Here is a 22,748-nt window from a genome sequence, read left to right as displayed (position 1 = left end):
GAGACAGAGTCTCGATCTGTCACCCAAGGTGGAGTGCAGGGGTGCGATCTTGGTTTGCTGCAGCCTCCGCCTCCTGGATTCAAGCGATTCTTGTGCCTCAGCCTCCTGAGTAACAGGGATTACAGGCGTGTGCCACCATGTTCAGCTAGTTTTTGTATTTTTACTACAGACCGGGTTTCACCATGTTGGCCAGGCTTGTCTGGAACTCCTGACCTCAAGTGATCTACCCGCCTGGGTCTTCCAAAGTGCTGGGATTACAGGCGTGAGCCACCGCGCCCGGCCAGGCTGGTACTAATTTAAAAGGCAGGGCCCCTGGTTAACGGCCACGAAAGCAGATTTTTTCAACCCAACTTTATTTCCATGAGATATTTCCTCTGCAGCCCGGCTTCAGTGTCCAGTGTTTTACTAGGTTAGGTCCTGATTCGTAGCAATAAAAACATACTTAAAATCGCATTTTCAGTTCACTGGATGACTACAATCATGCTGCCGCCCGCCGAGGGGCGCCAAATAAAATTCCTCTTGCAGTGAAGACACACCCTTTCCGGTCTGGTACAGAAGCCGGTTAGCAACCAGGAAATTGGCGGAACCTGGAGGGTGAACGCTTGCACCTGGAGGGTTTGGTTTGTGAAAAGAACACTTCCGGCCGGCGAGTTTTTAACCCTGCATGTCATTAGGTCGGCGCCTAACTCTCATATTCCGATTGGCCATGCTGACGTTGGAAGGCGGGCTTGCGTATGGGGTCACGCTCTCCTATTGGCTGCTGGTGCGGTAGCGGTTCGGAGTGAGGGTAGCACGTTGAGCTGAAGGCTGTGCGGAGCGGTGCGGCACAGAGCCTGGTGTTGAGCTCAGTATGTCGTGGGAATCCGGGGCCGGGCCAGGTCTGGGTTCCCAGGGGATGGATCTCGTGTGGAGTGCGTGGTACGGAAAGTGCTTCAAAGGGAAAGGGTCGTTGCCACTCTTGGCCCACGGCATCGTGGTCGCCTGGCTCAGCAGGGCCGAGTGGGACCAGGTGACCGTTTATCTGTTCTGTGACGACCATAAGTTGCAGCGGTACGCGCTTAACCGCATCACGGTGTGGAGGAGCAGGTAAGGTGGCGGATTCGGCCCTTTTGCCTGCGTGCTGGTGGCGCTGTACCTCTTCCTTTGTCGAGTTTCTATAAGGCCCTGTTCTCCAGTCTTCCCCTAAGTCGCCTAAAGTTGCCCCTCTCCCAAATGCCTGGGAGAACGCCGCGGCCATCCTTGCGCTAATCCCGTTTGTGGATGGAAAGTAAGGGGTTGTGCCTCAACAATTCTCTTGTTGTATCTGTGAGGTTTACCCATTACCTCCAAAAAGTGACCTTCTCCCAACTTGGAGAGGATGCCGGAGGGACTAGTGAGGCCTGAGCCAGGGCTTAAGGAGTAGGTTAATACCCTTGGGTGGATTTCCGATTTCAATGGGGAGGAGGTCTTGCCTGCAAAACCATGTTTGAGTGGGGCGCCTCAGTCCTGTTGGTAAGATTGAGTTGGGAGCCGACTAACAAGGGATAAGGGGCTCCTCTAGCTCAATGAGTTGATTTGGGGGGGGTGGGGGGGTGAAAGAAAGGGGTGTGTCCACACAACTGTTGATTGACAGTCTACCAGTTAGGTGTTCTGTATACGGCCTAGTCAGCCCCTCATGCCCTGTATACTGTTGGATCCCACAGACATTACCCTGTCTCCCTCACCTTCTTGTTTTGTGTCTGTTCATGCTCTCTTGAACCAGAATATGATGGGTGTAGCCTGCAACAACCTAGGTTCTGAGGTGGAGGGTAGACCAGTGTAAGGGCTCTTTATGATGGTGCTGGACTGTGACCCTTTAGGTCAGGCAACGAACTCCCTCTGGCAGTGGCTTCTACTGCTGACCTGATACGCTGTAAGCTCTTGGATGTAACTGGTGGCTTGGGCACTGATGAACTTAGACTGCTCTATGGCATGGCATTGGTCAGGTAAGACCTGCATGGGGTAGGGGTGGAGGTTGGCTTTGGGGACTGGAGGCAGGGGAGGCATGTGATAAGCAAAACTTGGCTTCAGGTGTTACCTGAAGCAAAACCCTGCGTGTACCTCAGTGTGGATCAGCCTGTGATTATTGCCTGACTTAACAGCTTTTGGTACCCTCGTCAACACATTCCTCTTTTTCTTCCTTTTTCCTGAAAGCCTTCTCTTCCATTTTTCTTTCTCTCTTGGAATGTGGAAGAAGGGATTCAGACCAGGTGATCTCTCTGGGTCTCTTGATGGTCTGATATTTTTTCTTACCTTTGAATTCCTCACCCAGAGGAACTTGTCTGAATGGCTCGATGTCCTTGCCCGTGATTTAATGTGGACTTTCCAACCCTGTCCCTGTCTATTCCTAGCAGCACCCTTTTCCCCTTCTCTCCTCATGAACACTGAAAGATTGCTGAGTTATGGAAGTGGAGACATGGGCTGGGAATTCCTGACTTACAAAGTGACTCATAATGGTTCTAGCTGTATACACATTGGAAAAAAGGTTGCTACTGAGTTTTCATATCTGTCAAAGTCTTTGTTTATCTATTGTTCCCCTTGTCTGCCTTGAGATCCTCCCTTTCTCTTCTTATTTTCTCCATTGGTTAGCTGTGCTCCCCATTATCTGATATAGTCCTTTGCAGCATTTATAGCATATTATGTTCTAGCCTAATACATTACATTATGTCATGATTATTTATCCTAGACCGAACTGTTCAAGGCTAGCGCAGTGTCTTATTCATCTGTATGGCTTCATTGTAGGGCAGACTCTCATTAAATGTCGTAATGGATGGAACTGTCCCTGCTCTGGCTGACACCAACTGTAAGAATAGGACAGGACAGTCAGTGGAAAAGTTGTAGAAATGCAGGGTTTCAGTAACTCAGCAAAGCATTTGGAATAAAATGGTTCCTTGGGCTGTGCCACTTATTTTTCCCTCAACTCCAGGTTTGTGAATCTTATCTCGGAGAGGAAGACAAAGTTTGCCAAGGTCCCCCTCAAGTGTCTGGCTCAAGAGGTGCGTATGATTCAGTGAACTTGCTCAATTCTCTCTCCAAGAGGGTTCACCAAATGGGGCATGGGGTAATGTGGGCACACAGTCAGACTAGCTCATCCCATCACTACCAGCCAAGCCCTGCAAGAATCCCAGAGCCTCAGCTTCCAGCCTGAAGGAGGCACAGTTGCTCCCTTGCTCATGACTGGTATCTCAGAGGGCTTGGCCTGCCCAACTTGCTGGGAGGAGCCCAAATGTAGCACTGGGTGGGGACAGGAAAGAGGTGACAGTCAGAAGGAGGAGACAGCTCAGCCACTGTGAGTCACTTTGTAAATCAGGAATTCCCATCCCATGTCTCTACTTCTGTAACTCAGACATTCTTGCCCTGAGTGAGTATGTGAAGTGTGTAGAGGCCCAGAGGGCAGGCATGTTCTCAGTCATTAGCTGACTTCCCAGAGTAGGTGTAAGAGGGAAACAGGGGTAAAGGATACTCAGGGAGAAGGACACGGTGGAGGGAGGCTGGAGAACGTGATTGTTAATGCTCATTCACAGGTATTTCTTTGTTGTAAAAGGGTGGTTGGTGGTTAGGGGAGGTGTGTGCCTTTTCTGTTTCTGATTTTCTTTTCTTTTTTTGAGACGGAGTTTTGCTCTGTTGCCCAAGCTCGAGTGCAGTGGCGTGATCTTGGCTCACCACAATCTCCGCCTCCCAGGTTCAAGCGATTCTTGTGCCTCAGCCACTCGAGTAGCTGGGATTACATTTATTTTTGGTAGAGACGGGGTTTCACAATTTTGGCCAGGCTGGTCTCCAACTCCTGGCTTCAAGTGATCCTCCCGCCCTGGGCTCCCAAAGTGCTAGGATTATAGGCATGAGCCACTGTGCCCGGCCCACTTTTCTAATTTTCAATACCTCCTCCATAGAGCAGTAAAAAAAGAATAAGGAGAGCTGGTTTTTGATCTTGGCTCTGTCACTATGATTGGAATCTTCTTTCAGGACCTCAGTTTCTCTAGTTGTAAAATAGGGCAGAGGGTGGTCAGGATAATTCATCTCTGGCTCCCTTCCAGCTTTAATATTTTCCAATTTCTATACTCACACCCTCCCCTGTAATCAGGTAAACATTCCGGATTGGATTGTTGACCTTCGCCATGAGTTGACCCACAAGAAAATGCCCCATATAAATGACTGCCGCAGAGGTAAGTCCTCAGAGGGTATACCTATTACAGTTAAACCCAGGGGCCTGGGCTTGGTGGCACTAAGGGTAGAGGGATAGGCAGGAGGGTCTTCACCTGGAGCCAAGGCTGGGACTAGGGTGAAAGAAGTGAGGCCTCGCCTTGGGCACAACATTTAAAGCGGGGAGAAGTCAAAAGTTCCATAATCAAGATAAATAACATATTAATGTGGAAAAATTCATGATAAACATAATATCAAAACTTTAAATAAAGCAGGATTAGTATTACTGATTTCTCCTTTTGTTTCAGCTTCCAACATGGCTTGGCATATTTTGATACCTTGACTACAGAGGTTTTTTTGCCTGCCCTTAAGTTGTTTTTGTTTGTTTGTTTGTTTTGAGACAAGTCTCACCCTGTTGCCCAGGCTGGAGTGCAGTGGCAGGACCTTGGCTCACTGCAACCTCCACCTCTCGAGTTCAAGTGATTCTCCTGCCTCAGCCTCTTGAGTAGCTGGGTCTATAGGCACACGCTACTACGCGTGATTAACTTTTTTTTTTTTTTTTGAGACAGAGTCTCGCTCTGTCACCCAGGCTGGAGTGCAGTGGCACAATCTCAGTTCACTACAACCTCCACCTCCTGGGTTCAAGTGATTCTCCTGCCCCTGCCTCCTGAGTAGCTGGGATTACAGGCACCTGCCACCATGCCTGGCTAATTTTTTTTTTTTTTTGTATTTTTAGTAGAGATAGGGTTTCACCATATTGGTCAGTCTAGTCTTGAACCCCTGACCTCATGATCTGCCCGCCTCGGCCTCCCAGAGTGCTGGGATTACAGGCATGAACCACTGCACCCGGCTGTATTTTAGTAGAGTTGGGGCTTCATCATGTTGGACAGGCTGGTCTCAAACTCCTGACCTCAAGTGATCCGCTTACCTTGGCCTCCCAAAGTGCTGGGATTATAGGCGTGAACCACAGTGCCCGGCCACTCCCCCATTAAATGTTGTTCCTGACGTAGTCCCTCATTAGTCTCACATACCTCTCCGTAGTTGAGGTGGGGAGATTGCCAGACATGAGCCATCAGCAGTGTCATGAACCCAGGAGTTCCTTGGACATCCACCCCATCCCGATTAAGAGTCCCGGATTTAGCCTCACCTTTTGTGATGGGAAAACTGAGATCTAGGAAAGGGGAGACTTGGCCAACACCATGTAACTAGCTAATGGAGCTGATTCCTACTTCTCCCACTTACTAGCCACTTGCTGTTTTTGGCATCCCGTCTCTAAGTCCAATAATAGTTTTTTTCTAGTAAAGGTGCTTGTGAGCAGGATAAAGCAAAGAACGGGGATAACCCAGAGTGAAAGAGGCTGCTTCTGGATATTTGAGATTTGAACCTTGGAGCCAAGCCTTTTCCTGGGGCCCTCCTATAATGCCCACAAGATGAGGCTGGAGGCCTGCTAGCTGCCTGCCTGATCCTGTGGCACTGCCTTCCTTCCCTCCTCTAGGCTGCTACTTTGTCCTAGATTGGCTCCAGAAGACCTATTGGTGCCGCCAACTGGAGAACAGCCTGAGAGAGACCTGGGAGTTGGAGGAGTTCAGGGAAGGGATAGAGGAAGAGGATCAAGAGGAAGATAAGAACATTGTTGTTGATGACATCACAGAACAGAAACCAGAACCTCAGGATAATGGGAAAAGTGCGGAGTCAGATGTAAAGGCCGATGGAGACAGCAAAGGCAGCGAAGAGGTGGATTCTCATTGCAAAAAGGCCCTGAGTCATAAAGAGCTATATGGTAGGTGTTTTGGAGGGCAGAAAGGGGCCCATGAGCCCAGAAGGCTCAGGCTTAAGAGTTAATGCTGTTTATTTCCCTGGCTCAGCATTTCCTCTGGGGCTGTGGTGAGTCTTAGCTTAAAAAATTACTGTCACAAACCATCTTCCTGGCTAGTTTCCATAGTATAATGGCTGTCACATTCACTTCACAAACCATCTTGAGCTCTGTGAAGTAGTTGGGGAAAGAATTCTAGTTCCCCAATTACAACTCAAGAAATGAGGTGAGAGAGGCTCAGAATCCCATCAGGAACAGGGGTCTGGGCTGGCAGTCCTATCTGTTTCCCCATTCTGTTTTCAGAAAGAGCCCGAGAACTGCTGGTATCATATGAAGAGGAGCAGTTTACGGTAAGAAAGTGCCCTGGACTTGATGTGCTCTCATCTGCCCCAGCCATTTCTTCCCTCTTGCCAGCTACCTGAGACAAGTCTTGAGAAGGAATGTGAAAGAAAAGTGACAAAGCGTGAGGGAACTACTCGGAAAGAGAGAGGGGGGAACTAGGAAGGACACAAGAGGAGCAGAGTCCAAGTGACTGATCCTCCACACCGATGGAAGGGAACAGATGATGAAGTTTGCGGATAATCTGCCCCACTGGGTGGTAGGAAACAACTGGGAGTGGGTAGTTGCGCAGCCTTGCAATTCCGCAGCTGACCAGTAGATGGGGCCCAAGAGCTTCCCTAAATCAGGTGAGCTGGAGGGGTGCTGTTTTTAGGGAGGTCACCCAGAAACCATTTAGTTCAGTCCTCCCGTTTCACAGATTAAGAAGTTGAAGCCATGGATGAGTGAAGGGACAAGCCCAAAGTCACATATACAATTAATGATAGAACCAGGATTAGTACCTGGATCTCCCAGTTACCTTTCTTCTGTAACTCATTGCCTCCCCTCATCCCTGGCCCTTTGGCCTAAGAGTCTGTATCTCCAGCCAAATTCCCCCATTGAACATCTCAGTATTTGCCCACAGGAAATTCAGTTGGAGGAGGGAGGGAGAGAGAAAGAGGAGAAAGTCTCGCATTTGAGAGTCAGGCTATTTTTAGTTGCAAGGCCAATAGGGGAGTTGTGGGCCCACCCTTGCATGCCCTGCCCTGTCCCCTGCAGGGCAGTGCTGAGAGGTCCTATGGGAAGGGATCCTGGAGGGGTGGAGGTGGGTTGCTTGGCTGAACCAGCCTTCTGATGGGACCCTCTTTACTGGCAGGTGCTGGAGAAATTTAGGTATTTACCTAAGGCCATTAAGGCGTGGAATAACCCGTCCCCACGTGTAGAATGTGTCCTGGCAGAGCTCAAGGGCGTTACATGCGAGAACAGGTGTGTAACTAGGTAACTGGGAGCTGCGTATTCTCTAGGATAGAGGGTAGCAGCCTCATTGAAATTGGTTTCCCTATCCTAGCTTGCCAATCTCTGCTGTACAGAATCCCAGGGATAATCCTGATCTCCTCCACAGTGACCCTACATTTGGCAGAACTGTTTGCCCTCGACCCTGCCAACTTCCAGGTGGGGGTTGCCTATACTAGAATGGCCAGAGGCAGGAATGCCCACTGTCATCCATCTCCTGGCCAGCTGCTTTCCTGTCTGTCGGGTGGCATGTGGAGCTCTTGACAACTAGGAAAATCCCTTGATAATTACCACCTCACTGCCTAGCCCTTGTCTAAGTTTGAGGTAAAAGATAATATGGTAGGTGTTGCTAGTCTTGTCTTTTTTTTTTTTTTTTTTGAGACAGTATCTTTCTCTGTTACCCAGGCTGGAGTGCAGTGGTGCAGTCTTGGCTCACTGCAGCCTCCACCTCTTGGGTTCAAGTGATTCTCATGCCTCAGCCACCAGAGTAGCTGGGACTACAGATGTGAGCCACCACGCCTGGCTAGTTTTTGTATTTTCAGTGGAGACAGGGTTTCACCATGTTGGCCAGGCTGGTCTCAAACTCCTGGCCTCAAATGACCTGCCTGTCTGGACCTCTGAAAGTGCTGGGATTACAGGCATGAGCCACTGAGCCTGACCTTTTCTCCTTTTTTATGATAGGGTCATGCTCTGTCACCCAGGCTGGAGTGCATTGGTGCGAACATAGATAACCACAGCCTCAACCTCGCAGGCTCAAGAGATCCTCCCACCTCAGCCTCCTAAGTAGCTGGTACCAACAGGCATGCACTACCACGTCTGGCTAATTTTTTAATTTTTTGTAAAGGTGGGGTCTCACCATGTTGCCCAGACTGGTTTCAAGTTTGGGGATTCAAGAGATTTTCCTGCCTTGGCCTCCCAAAGTGCTGGGATCACAGGTGTAAGCCACTGCAGCCGGCCTGGTCTTGTCTTGTTTTTTTTTTTTTTTTTTTTTTTTTTTTTTGAGACGGAGTTTCGCTGTTGCCCATGCTGCAGTGCAGTGGCACGATCTCGGCTCACTGCACCCTCCACCTCCCGAGTTCAAGGGATTCTCCTGCCTCAGCCTCCCAAGAAGCTGGGACTACAGGCAAGCACCACCACGCCCAGCTAATTTTTGTATTTTTAGTAGAGATGGGGTTTTGCCATGTTGGCCAGACTGGTCTGGAACTCCTGACCTCAGGTGATCCGCCTGCCTTGGCCTCCTAAAGTGCTGGGATTACAGATGCGAGCCACCACGCCCAGCCTGGTGTTTTCTTTTGAACTGCCATTGGAGGGTATTAGCATCTCTTGGATAGTCATGATTAGGGGAATAGAGGCAGGACCTTCTCAGGGTCTGGCTCCTAGAGACTAAGTTCCTTGTCTCTCAAGTATGGCTGTGAGCCTTTTTTTTCCAAAACAAAGTGCTCAGCTCAGTCCAGAGCAGGCACATAGTATGTCTGCCCATTCTTCTTTCCTCCCTAGCTCTTGGGGGCTTTCTACCTAAATTCAGCTGGAAGGGCTTTGGGGGACTTTCCTCTAAGAACCTGTGCAGGCAGTGCTAAACCTCAGCTAGAGAGAAGTTGGAGAGTGTAGGTAGGTGGTGTAGGTGGCAGATTAACCCTGGGTGAAAACTATAGTGTAGGCTGGGATTGCCCCTGGAGTCTTCTATTCATGTCCAGGATACTAGTTCCAAAAGTATTTTATCAGTGTTTGCCCAGCCTAGGTTTCTTGGCTCTACCTTTCAGCAAAAGAGTTGGTGGTGGCTTCATTAGCAGCTGGGAAAACTATGCCGCTAACACAGTAGTGTCTGCCTGGTAATGCTGGAGGGAGGGATCTAAGTATGTCAATTTTCCAGGCATTAGGACACCTTGGGAGCTCTTTTTTCCACGTCTAGGCTTGGTCAGCTAGGAGAATGTCTGTATCTGTTTAGTGTTGCTATAAAGGAATACCTGAGGCTGGGTAATTTATGAAGAAAAGAGGTTTGTTTATATCATGCTTCTGTATCCTGTACGAGAAGCATGGTGCCAGCATTTGCTTCTGGTGAGAGCCTCAGGCTGCTTCTTCCACTCATGGCAGAAGGCAAAGGGGAGCCCACTTTGCAGAGATCAGATGGCAAGGTGGAGGGGGAGATGTCAGGCTCTTTTTTAACAACCAGCTCTTGCGGAAACTAATAGAACAAGAACTTGATACTGTGGGAACAGCACCAAGTCATTCATGAGGGATCCGACCCAGTGACCCACACCCCTTCTACAGGCACCAAGGTCAACATTGGGGATCAAATTTCAACATAAGATTTGGAGGGGACAAACATCCAAACTGTAGCAGAGAGCCTCTTGGGAAGCCACTAACTCTGGAGGAATCAGCTTGCTGTTGCTGGTGTAGGTTTGAGCTGTTAACCCATTTATGCTGGCGGTTCCAATAATGGAACACTAGGCATAAATGGGTTAATAGATAGAGATGGGTGATTTACCTCTATAACCTATTCCTGCAACCCCTCTAGCTTTGTTCTGGGTTTTTAGAACCCCTAGTAATAAGGCCTGTGGACCATATTTGGTCTAGCAGTTGGGTCCCCAAGGTTTCTACTTCTAGGATCTAAAAGAAGGTAGCCAGGGAGAAGAGAAGGGGTAGGGTACTGGGGAGTGGTTAAGAGAAACAGACTGCAAGAACTGAGTCTAAAAGCCCTTGACCCCATGATACCAGGCATTTAATTCCTTCCTCTGTGGATGTTGAACTTTTTCCTGTCTGTGTATTGAAGTGTATTCAGACACTACTGCCCTCATTATGGGCCATAGATCAGCATTAGTGCTTGGTAAGCACTTGTTCAAAACCCACTGATCCCAGCCTCTAACCAGCCCCTGCCCGAGGAGGCTGAAGCCTAAGATCCAATTGTCAACTCCCTTCCTCCCCACTCCTACCCACCCACCACCCCTCTCCCTATACTGCTTCAGCCACTTGAGCCAAAGGCATTAACTGCTTTGGAGGTAGGTGGAGGAGTAGGAGAGGGTCTTCTGCCAGCATCACTTTGCTAAATTAGTGTCCTCTTGTTCCAGGGAGGCTGTGCTGGATGCTTTTCTGGATGATGGCTTCCTTGTCCCCACATTTGAACAGTTGGCAGCTTTGCAGATAGAGTATGAAGGTAGGGTTCTGGGGGCTCACTGCACCCTTAGGGTTCTGATTCTTGGGTGGGAACACCTGGGATGGGCTGGGGGGCCCTGGTTTGGGGTGTGAAGGCTGTTTCCTGCCATTCCGCGGTCTCTGAAATTCCCTCAGCCTTTCTGGCTGAGCAGAACAGGTAGCCCCACTGACAGTTGTGGGGCTGTCCTTAAGTGGTCTGGAATGGGGTGGGGTGGGATGGGGTGGGGTCGGGGAGTCTTAATGACATTATTGTGCCATGTTCATTGTGATTTAGCTGCTAGCTAGAGAGCTAGAACAGCAGAATTGGAGGGGCCTTGTGAGGTCATCTAGTCCAACATCCTCATGTTACAGATGGTCAGACTGAGGTCCAGAGAGGGGAAGGTACTGACCCAAAGTCACACAGTGAGTTATTGACAAAGCTGAAGCTAGAACCAGATCTCTGTTTTGTTTATACTTTATTTTGAGTCAGTTGTTGGTTGCCAGATACTAACTGGTTTCTCTCTCCCCACTGTTCTGCTCTCCTCTTTCCTTTGTTCTGCGGTGGCAACTCTGTTGTTGGTGGGGGGCTTGGCTCATGCGCGCGCACACATTCTCTTGCTCTCACTCTCACTTCCTTTCTCTTGCTGTCTCTTGCTCTCTCTTTCGTGCTCTCCTGCTCTCTCCCTCCTATTGCCCCCTCAAATGGGTGTCCCTTACAAACCAGAAAACGTGGACTTGAATGACGTCCTGGTGCCAAAGCCGTTCTCTCAGTTCTGGCAGCCCCTGCTCAGGGGCCTGCACTCCCAGAACTTCACGCAGGCCCTATTGGAGAGGATGCTCTCTGAACTGCCAGCCTTGGGGATCAGCGGGATCCGGCCTACCTACATCCTCAGATGGACCGTTGAACTGATCGTGGCCAACACCAAGACTGGTGAGGGAGACTAGCCCTAGCCCTAGGGCCTAAGGCAGCCCAGGCAGGAGCCTCTGCCGCTGTCCTCAGCTCTCTGCTAAGAAGCACCAGGCAAACACCTCCCGTGTTAAAGGTTTAGGTTTGCCCAAGAGGGCCCCGCGGAAGCAGTGGACAAATCTCCCTTTTCCTTTTCTTCTCAGAGCCAACTAAACTGGGCTGGGGCAAAGTGCCCTGAATTCTTTGAGCAGTTGGGAGGTATAGGTGGGGAGTCTGGGGGGATGGGGAGGGACAGAGCCAAACTTTCTGAGGTGAAATGTTGGGTGGGGGGCTCACTGCTTCCTTCTCCTTAGATCCTCTCTTCTCTCTCAGGACGGAATGCTCGCCGATTTTCTGCAGGCCAGTGGGAAGCAAGAAGGGGCTGGAGGCTGTTCAACTGCTCCGCCTCCCTTGACTGGCCCCGGATGGTTGAGTCCTGCTTGGGCTCACCTTGCTGGGCCAGCCCCCAACTCCTTCGGATGTAAGTCTCTTGAATTCCATCCGGTAAGAGGGTGAGGCGCTTCAAGCCTCGGGGCCACACTGCCCTAGAATGACTGAGTTAGAAGGGCCCTCTGGGGACAATCTAGCCCAGTCTCACTCCCACTGACAGATGGGACAACTGAGTCCAGAGAGGGGAGGGGTAGGGTTTTCTTACCTAAGATCATACAGCTTAAGACTTGACTGAACTGAGTCCAGTGTGGGAATGGATAAGACAATCCCCCTAGAGTGCTTAGCACAGTGGCCTGCACAGAGTAAGTGCACAATAAATGGTAGCTGCTGTTTATTATTGAACCCAGGTCTTCTGACTCCAAGCCCAGTGCTGTTTCCTCTATTATCTTTCCAAAGTATACCTCTGATAGTTGCTTAGCAACCTTCAGTTGCTCCCTATTGCCTTCCTGTTAAGTCTAGGCTTCTTAGCCTGACATTCAAAGATCTTTCTGATTCTGGCCCAACTTACCATGGTAGCCATACCTCCTGTGAGTCTCCTTTACCCCATCCACCCTGGGTTCTATGGTCAAACTGAATATTGCACTGGTAAATACCTGTGGTTGTCTCCCTTTCCTTTTCTCTGTCATTTCCTGACCCTGAGCCACTTCCCTCATAATCATGGAAGCCTTTAGCACCTGATTTCCTTCTTGCTTTCTTGAGCAATATCTGTTTCATTTGGATGACTCATCTGACACTCTGCAGCTCCTCAACTCCAGTGACTTTCATTCTCCACTACACTCAGCAACCCATTTCCATCATTCGGAGCTGTTCCACCTCTGAAAGCTGACATCCCAGCATCCCACTCGGTGACCACCACTTCTCGTCCTTCTAGTTCTCACCCTTGCATCCCATGACATTTGCTCTTTGCCTGCATCCAGATCTCCATCCCTCCATTTCCTGCATCCCTTGACCTTGCTTCCCCTCTATCCTGTCTGTGGTTGCTCAGTTCGGCCACTCATCATCAGCACCTTCAGCTTTGCCCATCCTTTGGCCATATCTGACTTGCAAACCCCTGAGCTATAATTGATCCTCCCCATTCTGCTTCCCCTGCTCCTCAGCCCGGGTAGCTGAGCTCTGCTGGAGAAAACCACATAGCCCTGCGGATTGCTGCCACTGCAGAGGTATGATTTTTAATCTTGGGCGAGGCCTCAGTTCTGCTTGTCTGAACTTTTACTTGTTTTCTGACCACTTTCTCTCCCATTTCCTCACTATTCTAAACCCTTACCGCTCACCTCAAGCCCCTCCCCCTCTCCCATTTCACCCTAGCTTCCTCGAGCACATGGAGGCATCCGGCAGGGCCCCCTCGACCTGAGGTCCAGCCCTCGTGAACTGATCTGCGGCTGCACTCAACCTTCTCGCCAGTCTCAGGATGAGGTGGCCTTGCCCCACCTCAAAGCCTGCTCCTCCACCTGTGCTCTGGAGCCACCTCTGCCAGCATCGCTGGGGCCTCACCCCAGCCTCTACCTTGCTCTGCTGGCTCTTGCTCTTCAACCTAGGAACGTGCCTGAGCTTTTCTCATCTTAAACAAAACAACAGTAACAGCAACACAAGCAAAATCTCCTTTGACCCTGCATCCCTCTGTTGGGTTATCATCAGCTTATCATTCCCACCCTTCCCATCAAAACATCTCAAAAGAGTAGTCTACACTCAACACTCTCCATTTCCTCACTACCCTCTTACTCCTCAACCTGCTGCAATTTGACATTCACCCCCAGAGTTGCTTTGACCTCCTAGTTACCAAATCAGTGGGCCCTTGTCAGTCTCTGTGTCTGCTGCATTGATGCTGTTTACCACCCCCTCCTTGAAAAATGCCTGTGCTTATTACTAGTTCCTATAAAGTGCTGAGACCCAAATCTGTCTAGCTCTGGCCCTTCCCCCAAGATTCAGCCTCCTGTACTCGACTGCATGTGAGACATCTCCCCTTGGATGGCCCACAGGCACCTTACTGTGACCAAAAGAGAATTGGTCGTCTTAGTCCCCATCTCAACTCTAAAGTGGTCTTCCTCCTCTGTTCCCTATCTCACTTGGTGGCGGCACCATCTACCCTGTCCTGTTGACTCTCGAATACTTCCCAAATCTGAGGTTTTGTGTTGCCGTGTCTACTTCCCCTAGTGTCTCCTTCCCTCTATCAGACTAAACTTTTCAAGGGCAAGGACTCTACATCAGCTGTCTGTGCCCCAGCACACCACACAAGTCTAGGCACCAAACAGGCCTCAGTAAATGTTGTTGAATTGAACCATGCTCTGCTCTCTCATTCCTAGCAGTGCTGTCCTTGGTGGGAGCTGACCCAGTGCCTGGGGAATGAATGAAGTGGGAGTCTGGATGCCAAGACCCTCTTAGTCCCTGATCCCCCTATTGAGTCCAAAAGTCTTTCTTTAACCCTGGTGACATTTGGGACACAGAGGTATTTGTAAGATTTTAAAAGTGGCTTTGTAGACAAAGTCAGTCAAGGCAAGACTTCCAGAAATTGGGACTGAACAGCCACATTGCCAGATGTGTGCTCCAGACTAGAAGTGATGTGGATGGGTGGGAAATTGGGAGGAGAACCAAAAGGGCCTGGATGAGTCAGAGTTTCGAGAGGAGGCATTTGAACAATTCAAGCAGGAGAAAGAATAAAGCAAGTTTCAAAGTCCAGAAGGAACATGGCATGTGTATGTAATGGGAGGGAGGGAATGACAAGAGCAGCATGGAGAGGTTTGGATAGGTGGCCTTCAAGGTACTTTCCAATCCTAAGTGCCTGCAGAGTGGAAGCTGCTGGTCTTGGAGAAGTCTGGACCACAGAGATCTTCTCCCAACCCAAGCATACCAGAGGGATGCGAGACATGCCAGCAGTAACAGCGGCTCACTTGGGTACGATTTCTTGTGCACAGATCCTGCCTTTCCCAGATAAGCAGTGAATCTAGTCCTAATCACCCCATTACACAGAGTGGGGAACAGAGGGTGTTTGCCCAGGTGTTATGCTGCAAGTCAGAGCTGGGGCCAGAATCCAGATAGCCTGTCGTTAGTCCCATGCTCTTCTGTAATACTCCACTAGATTGTATTATTGCAGAAAGCATCTGTTAAACACAGAACTTGGCTTTTGTTTACCCCAGAGAAAAAATAAAAGATACTATTGGAAATTAAGTGTCAGGCATGGTGCTGTGTTTTTTTGTAGAGGTTAATTTCATTTACTTTGACACAGCAGTCTTGGGAGGTGGAAGTATTATGTATTATAATCTATTTGACAGATAAGACATTGAGGCTCTAAGGAGTGATGGGACTTACCTAATAGCCACACATTTGTTGATGGTGGGACAGGGATCTTGGCCCAGGTGGTGTGAGCCCAAAGTCCACCTTCATTCCATCAGCCTGAATTCTGTGACCTTCTCAGTCCTGAGCTATGACCAGACATACTCGAGGAAGGGGGTGTATTTTAAGATTCACATCACCCCTGCACCTTAGTGGTCAGACTAATGGCTCAAGATAGCAGGTGGGTAATCATAAGCAGGCTGATGAGGCATTTTGCCAGTATCAAGTGTCTGGGAATATTTGTTATTAATCACACTAATGGACCACCATGAGAGGACAAAGTTTCTCTCTGGCTTTTCATCTGATAGGGCTGGAAGCTTTTCAAGCACTTTCCCCAGCCAGCCAATATCAATTTAATTTGAACTACTATCCCCTTGGAATATGAAATTGGCTCCATAGACAGGATCTCCCAGTCAAGTCATCAGCCCCCCAGCCCTGCCCCCACTGACCAGTCACCCTGCATATGTGACCAGTCTGCATGTGCCCAGAGAGAAAACAGCCTGCTGAGCTCATGGCCCGTCTGTGAACCATCCGCATCCATTTGTGACCGGGTGCCCGTTAGGTACCAGGTTCTATGAGAGGCTCTGTGAGGGGTACTCACCCTCTTCTCACCTCGAGCTCCCCTTCCCAGCAGCTCTGTATCTGTTGGTGGTTTTGCTGTTGGCGCCGTCTTTTGTGTGCACAGTGTCATCATCTTTAACTCTGCCTGACCCCTGCCATCAGTCACCAAGCCCTGCTCTCTGTCTGTCTGTGTATCCTTCACAGCTTCACTCCATCCCATCTCCACTGCCAGTGCCCCAGGTCAGCCCTCCCCGACTCTGGCCTCAACTGTCGGAACAGGCTCCTCCTTGGTCTCCCTGCCTCCAGGCTGCCTGTCCAGGCCAGCTTCCACATGGTCACCATGGTGATCTTCAGAAACATGGCCTTCATGTGTACTCAGAATTGGCAAGTGACCCCTCACACACACACCAATGCACACACATAACTTCCCAGCCCTCTCTTCCTCCCACGGCTCCTCAGCACAGGCCGTGCCCTCTAGCTGGGCTACTCACTGCACGCAGCAGCACCATGTGCTTGCTCTTGTCTCTGGGCTTCCCGGGCCCTACCTCCTGCACGAAAGCCCTCCCTTGGTCTTTCCTGCCCTCCTCGTGCTCTCTGTCTCCCTCAGCCCCGCAGTGCCTGCAGTAGGTTTGCAGTGCTCATCTGGCCTCCCTCCCACATCCTGCTTTGTCTTGTCAGCCGCTGCTTTTTTTTTCTTTTCCTCCATTCCAGGCTGGGCTGTAGCTGCTCCCATAAAGGGATCACAGTTTGTGTTCCACGCAGAAGGAGCCCAGAACACTTCCAGGCATATCCTTGGAGCTCAAGACAGGTTGCTCAGCTAGGCCAGAGAAGAGAGGGATCTGCTCATTTCCAGCCCTGCAGGCCTGTTGGCTGTTTTGTGTATTTATGTAGCTTTTAAGTGCAGACTAATAGCTATCATTTATTGCATGCCCACTATGTGCCAGGCACTGTGCCAGGCATTCTATGTGAGCTTTCTTATTTACTCCTCCCAACAATCCTATACATTAGGTATCATTATTGTCCTCATTTTACCTGAGAATGGAAGTGAGGCACAGAGATGAACCACAGAGCTTGTTCGGGGTCCATGGTCCTGTTGTTTCTATGTTCTGTCTGCTCTACTACACTGCCTTTCAGAGGCAGGTCTGGAAGTTCAGAGACCAAGTTCAAACCCTGGAGTGTTGGGGTATGAAGTGGCTTGGGATTTTGAATCTTTCCTACCCCATCCCTCCCTTTGCTCAGCATCTTCAAAGCCATGGGGCAGGGCCTGCCAGACGAGGAGCAGGAGAAGCTGCTGCGCATCTGTTCCATTTATACCCAGAGTGGAGAAAACAGCCTGGTGCAGGAGGGCTCTGAGGCCTCCCCCATTGGGAAGTCTCCATATACACTAGACAGCCTGTATTGGAGCATCAAACCAGCCAGCTCCAGCTTCGGGTCTGAAGCAAAGGCCCAGCAGCAGGAGGAGCAGGGCAATGTTAATGATGTCAAGGAAGAGGAGAAGGAGGAGAACGAGGTCTTGCCAGACCAGGTAGAGGAGGAGGAAGAAAATGACCAAGTGGAGGAAGAGGAGGATGAAGATGATGATGAAGACGATGATGAGGAAGATGATGAAGAGGAAGACAGAATGGAGGTGGGGCCTTTCTCTACAGGGCAAGAGTCCCCCACTGCCGAGAATGCTAGGCTTCTGGCCCAGAAAAGAGGAGCTTTGCAGGGCTCTGCATGGCAGGTTAGCTCAGGTAAGAATTACTTTGTCCCCACATGAACTTCTTTTCTCTTTGGCTGGCTCTTGAGGCTTCCTTCTACCCTAGGAAGAGATGGAAAGTAGCAGGAGGTAGCCAATGTGAGGCAAGCCTGGAGGCAGCCTGGTGCATAGATGACAGGTGGCTTCTCCCGCCTCTTAGGATGGAGCCTATGAGTGCCAGGGACCACTGTCAGGCTGCTGGCTACCTCATATAAAGAGCACATTCTGAGAGGATGACATGGGTGTGAGCCCTGGGCAGTAACATAGAGGCAGAAGATAGCAAAAAGTAGGGAGTGTGTATGTATATGGTTCTGCATGTGTTTTTCACTTGCAGTGAGACAGTGCTTTCTGTGTGTGTGTGTGTGTACCTCGAGGCTGGCTGGTCATGAGACAAGATTTTGCTGTGTGTATTAGAAAGAAGGAACCTAGGGCATTAAGTCAGAGAAACAGGAAGTGAAATCACAAGAGAGAATAAGGAATGCTGTGATTTTTAGGTGAGCACACAAATTAGTGAGACTGAAGCCAGGAAGAGGCTGCAGGGAGGGTTAGTGATAGGGATCTGCTCTTCCTTTTGAGTACCCTTGCTTAGGTTAATGAACAGGAACCTCGGAGGCTGGAAGACCCGGAAGGAATGACAGAACAGCGTGGAGTCTGTGTGCTGAAGCCTGGGGAGGGAGGGAGAACAGCTGGGCCTGTGTGGTGTGGGGTGGGCAGTGGCAGAAAGTGAGAGGGGAGGCAGTGAATGAGTTTATAGAGAAAGATACTATGGCCTTTGTTTGCCCTTGTATGGACAGGGTGGAAGGGCTGGAACATAAAACATAAAATCTGTCTCTCTGTGTGTGTATATGGGCGTGTGCCTGTACCTGCTGGCCAAACCATGGCCCAGTGACAAATAACTTAGGGCAAGGAGGGCTGTGTTGGGGGATCTTTGTAAATATTGAAAGGGAGGGGCATTGGCATAAGCAGAATTTGTGTGTGTGTGTGTGTGTGTGTGTGTGTGTAGGAAAAAGGGAAAAGTAGGGGCAGTTAAAGAAGTCATGGCCAAGCAGGCTGTCCTACAGCTTTGTGAAGAGGAGGCAGGGTTGCTGAAATCCATGAGGGCTAATAGGTGTCTGTGAGAGAAAAGTGACAGCATTGAGGTTGGCATCTATGGAGGGGTAGTGGGAACAGGCAATGAGATATAGCCATCCAGAGGTGGCCTGTATGTTCACACCATCACTGGGGACATGTACAAGGGTATCAGGATAAAGAAGCAGGGGCAGTGATGTAGACAGCATTGGGGATATTAGTGATGATAGATGATTGGGTCAGGGACAGAGCCTATGTGGGTAGTGGTCCCTGTGCACGAAGGTGTCTCTGTATCATGGAGTAATGCAGGACATTAAGACAGGCACAACTTCCAGTAAGAGAGCCAGGGGAGGGGGATGGACAAGTAGAGGAACAGTCCTTCCTGAGGAGCTCTGGGTTACATAAAAAGTTGGTCCAGGGTTGACACATTATAGAATGCCAGGGGCATTATGACAGGGAGAATTCTTTGAGTACGAGGGAGATGCAGAAGGCCAGAAATGGAAACTACGTGGAATGCACTAGCGAAGGCTTCATTTGAAAACACTGAATGCATTTGTGGAAGGATGGGGAGGGACATTTAATATAATACTGTGTGGTAGGTGTCTCAGTGATAGGACAGAGCGGGATGGGGGATGCCCGGCATCCCCATTCTAAAGTGGAGCATCTGTATGTGGGGGGATGTGAGTTGTGAATGTGGAAAGTCTAGAACGTTAACTCTTTCCCTCTCTCCTTTGCCATTGCTCCTTCTGTGTGTACACATGTGTGGGGAGGTAGGGACAGGAAGATGCCTGGTTGTATGCCAATGAATGAGGTTTGTGGGAGGCAGGGAGTGAACAGGACAGTCACTGAGTGAAGGGCTTATGTATGTGTGCTTCTGTATACATACTTGGGGGGCTGTGAGGGGTGGGATATGTAGTGAGACAGCCCTTCCCCAGAAAAGGGGTGTACCTTGTGCATCTTGGGGCAAGAACTGCAGGGGGCAGGGGAACATATTATCTCAGGGAGTCCACCCTGAGATGGGCATGGGGGTGTGTGTGTATCTCTGCATTAAGAAAACATGTGGTATTCAAACAGGCAGGGGAGTGTGTGTGTAGATTTGTAGGAAATCTAGGTCATTCAGATACTCTGAGGTACTGGTGGATTTGGGGTTTGCGGGGGAGGTGCTTTGGGAATTCTGGGACATCCAGACCCTCCATGATGTGTCCCTATGTATGTGTCTGCAGACAGGGAAATAGGGGTGAGGATGAGAAGTTGAAGCAGTGATACAGCCAGGTCTGAAGTTGTTGTTTGTGTCTGTGTGGGAACGTGCCTGGGGAAGTAGGAAAAGAGCAAAGAGGGACAAAAATGTCTATAGTTGTATACTTGTAAACAAATAGAGGGGAAGAAGGACCATAAAGAATGTGTGGTGAAGCACTCTGGTGGAGAGGGGCTCATGAGAAGTGATACCGAGAGCAGTGAAGCTGGAGATCCTGAGAGAGCCCACCCGTGCTAAGTGGGGTGGGTGGATGGACAAGGTGAGCAGGCCTGTACACCAGTCGGAGAACCAGCTCATCAGCCCAGTCTTGCCACTTCCCTTTGCTCCACAGAAGACGTGCGATGGGACACATTTCCCCTAGGCCGAATGCCAGGTCAGACCGAGGACCCAGCAGAGCTCATGCTGGAGAATTATGACACCATGTATCTTTTGGACCAGCCTGTGCTAGAGCAGCGGCTGGAACCCTCAACATGCAAGACTGAGTGAGTGCCCATGGCAACAGGATTTCTCACCCCCTTTCTCTGCCACCTGTGGGAGGGAGAGAAGATAAGGTGAGGTGGGTGGGGGAGGTAGCTGTCCCCAGTCAGGGCCTAAATGAGTGAAGTGTAAGCCCCAGTCCCTGGCTGGGCCCTTGCCAGCTCTCCCTGTCCCTAGTGTGGGGAGCCAGTGAAGTAGCCACACAAGCTGGGCTTAGCATCCCTCTCAGATTGCATTCAGTTTGTGCTTATGGATGGATGTGTGTGTGTGTGTCTGTGCACACATTTTGGGAGGAGAAGGGTCCGTAGCTTTCAGCAGATTCTCTTAACTGGTCCACCACTCCTAAAAGGTCAAGAATAGATGCTCTCATCCAGCTTTTTCATGTTCCTGAGGAGAAAACGAAGGCCCAGAAAGGGGAAGGGATTTGTTCAAATGTGCACAGAGTAGTCAGTAGGCCTCCCCACACTGTCCAGGCACCTTGGTAGCAAGGCCTGCACAGGGCTTCATGCTGTCCCTCGAAACTCGCCTCTGAATCACAGGCGTGGGAGCCCTTGGGTCACCAGGGAGCCAGAAACCAAGCAGCCCTTGCTGAGGGGCTATGCTGGTAACACAAAGGAGCCCATCCAAAGGGCCTATACATTCCAGAATGCTGGGCCATTCTGACCAGGGGAATCCTGTGAGTACTAGAGAGGAACCCCTGCAGGGCCCTGAAACTGAGTCTTTCCCTTTGCTGCCTGCCCACTCCCTGGGAGATGAACCCCTCTTCATCTGGACATTCTGGGAGAGGGCTATAGAATCCAGGGGCCCCAGAAGCAGACCAGACCCAAGGCAATGCCATGGACTCTGTCCAAGGCCACGGGCCAGGGCCAGCAGGCCTCTTGGAGAGGAGAGGCGGCAGCTGGGGAAGCCAGGAGATCTGTAGTTGGGAGTGGGATTCACATGTCTGAGACAGAGGTGCCCTTACCCGTCCTTCCCACCCAGCCTGGACCTGGGTAAGGATGGCTTATTGAGTACCATGGATATCAAGGGTGAAGTGTGGGCAGCTGGAGCTGTTCAGTCAAGAAGGAAGCTGATTCAGCCCAGCTCCCACACCAACTGTAGTCAGGAGGTTTCCTCTGCTGTGGAGGGGCATGCCCATCCCTGCTCCTTGTCTCAGCTCCACCTCTGACTTGGCTACGTGGCCTTGGGCAAGTCCATTCCCATCTCTGGGCCTCAGTTAACTTGTCTGTAAGATTGTGGGTGATGGGAGGTGGTGGGACTAGATCATCTATAAGGGTTTTTTCAGCTGCAGTAGTGTAACCATGGATCTGCCTGAGGGTAGGATGATGGCTTTGCTCTCAGCTGTCACCCTCACCCAGCTGGAAGGACCTTGACCTGCGGGAAGCAGGGGAAGCAAGAGTGTTATGAGCAGGGCCAGGGAGAAGGAGGGCAGAGCCACCCTCCCTAAAGCAATCTTGCAATTGTGGGCCTTGTCTTACAGCCCAAGCCTGGCCGTGGACCCCTTAACCAGCTATTGGGTGTGGGAGGGATCCAGCCTGGAGTGCCCTGGCCCCCAAGCTCTAAGGCCTTGAAAGGTGGCCCTGTTAAGGCAGCTACTTTCAATGTCTTGGGAGTCAGGTGGTGTGGGGCCCCCTCCCCTGCCTCAACCCAAACAGCTCTACTTTAATCTGGTTTATCTACTAGGACTCTGCATAAAGCTTCATTTGAAAAGCTCCTTGCCTCCTTCCCTCCTTTCCTCAACTGAGGAGAGGGCCAAGCCACCCCTGGGGCCCACATGAAGTCGTTTCTAGGATTTGCTCCAGCCTCTTTGTAAAGCCAGACAGGAGAGTGGGCCCATCCCACAGATACACACATGTCAAGCACACTTGGCCCCTCCAGAGCCTAAAGCTGCCTCCTTCCCTGACTGACCTCCCACTCTTTCCTCAGCACCTTGGGCCTGAGCTGTGGTGTCGGCAGTGGCAACTGCAGCAACAGCAGCAGCAGCAACTTCGAGGGCCTTCTCTGGAGCCAGGGGCAGCTGCATGGGCTCAAAACTGGCCTGCAGCTCTTCTGATGGCCATCCCTGGTGCAAGTGTTCATCTAGCCCTGCCAGGGCAACAGCCTACCCCCTAGTACAACTGATGCTCCCTGAGACAACCTGGGAGACAGCCTGGATCAGCCACATCAACTCAGTTGTCCACCACAGGGGAATTTTGAATGTCTTTTGTTTTTGTTTTGTTTTGAAAAATAATAAACAGGCAACTGTAGTTTTGGTGTTTGTGAGATGAAGAGGGTGGGTGCTGGGGCAGACCAGTATAGTTTTCCCTTTACTGTGGAGGCTCCAGACAAGGCTTGACCAGGAACCAGGTCCTGAGGCCCTGTGGGCCTCTGGCTCTGATTGCTCCCATAACCAGGCTCCACCCATATCTTATTCCGGACTCCTCGAACCATTTCTGTTCTCAGCTGTAGTATGAGGCCAGCTCACTTGGAAGCATCAGGCCCCAGAGGCACTGCTGGC

The 22,748-nt window shown here is 50.5% G+C and overlaps 1 protein-coding gene across 13 annotated transcripts; it reads left to right on the top strand.

The window, feature by feature from the left end:
* Positions 1–761: 761 nt before the first annotated feature.
* Positions 762–22,497, top strand: LAS1L (LAS1 like ribosome biogenesis factor). 13 transcript variants are annotated; one of them, XR_007722681.1, is made up of 14 exons: positions 762–1,086; positions 1,839–1,964; positions 2,945–3,014; positions 4,100–4,181; positions 5,654–5,938; positions 6,275–6,321; positions 7,164–7,273; positions 10,366–10,451; positions 10,802–10,852; positions 11,154–11,360; positions 11,709–11,856; positions 12,567–12,670; positions 12,923–14,714; positions 15,918–16,265. XR_007722681.1 is itself a non-coding variant. In XM_050776894.1 (14 exons), the coding sequence occupies exons 1-14, from the start codon at positions 851–853 to the stop codon at positions 22,302–22,304; spliced, it is 2,217 nt and encodes a 738-aa protein (XP_050632851.1). In that variant the 5' UTR covers positions 763–850; the 3' UTR covers positions 22,305–22,497. The 13 variants fall into 13 exon arrangements, 8 of the variants coding, with proteins under 8 accessions (XP_050632854.1, XP_050632856.1, XP_050632858.1 ...); XR_007722680.1 differs by lacking the exon at positions 15,918–16,265 and having other exon boundaries at positions 12,923–12,985; positions 13,103–14,987; XR_007722682.1 differs by lacking the exon at positions 15,918–16,265 and having other exon boundaries at positions 12,923–12,985; positions 13,131–13,144.
* The last annotated feature ends 251 nt before the right edge of the window (positions 22,498–22,748 follow it).

This window comes from Macaca thibetana, chromosome X, assembly GCF_024542745.1.
Source record: "Macaca thibetana thibetana isolate TM-01 chromosome X, ASM2454274v1, whole genome shotgun sequence".
NCBI lineage: Eukaryota > Metazoa > Chordata > Mammalia > Primates > Cercopithecidae > Macaca > Macaca thibetana.
This window is presented reverse-complemented; position numbering and strand designations above follow the sequence as displayed.

Excerpts from the sequence above, each read along its gene's own strand:
- LAS1L (XM_050776893.1), top strand. The coding sequence starts at position 851 with ATGTCGTGGGAATCCGGGGCCGGGCCAGGTCTGGGTTCCCAGGGGATG. Across the intron at positions 11,361-11,708 it reads CGTGGCCAACACCAAGACTG|GACGGAATGCTCGCCGATTT; the intron begins GTGAGGGAGACT and ends CTTCTCTCTCAG. Across the intron at positions 17,447-20,105 it reads TGCATGGCAGGTTAGCTCAG|AAGACGTGCGATGGGACACA; the intron begins GTAAGAATTACT and ends TTTGCTCCACAG.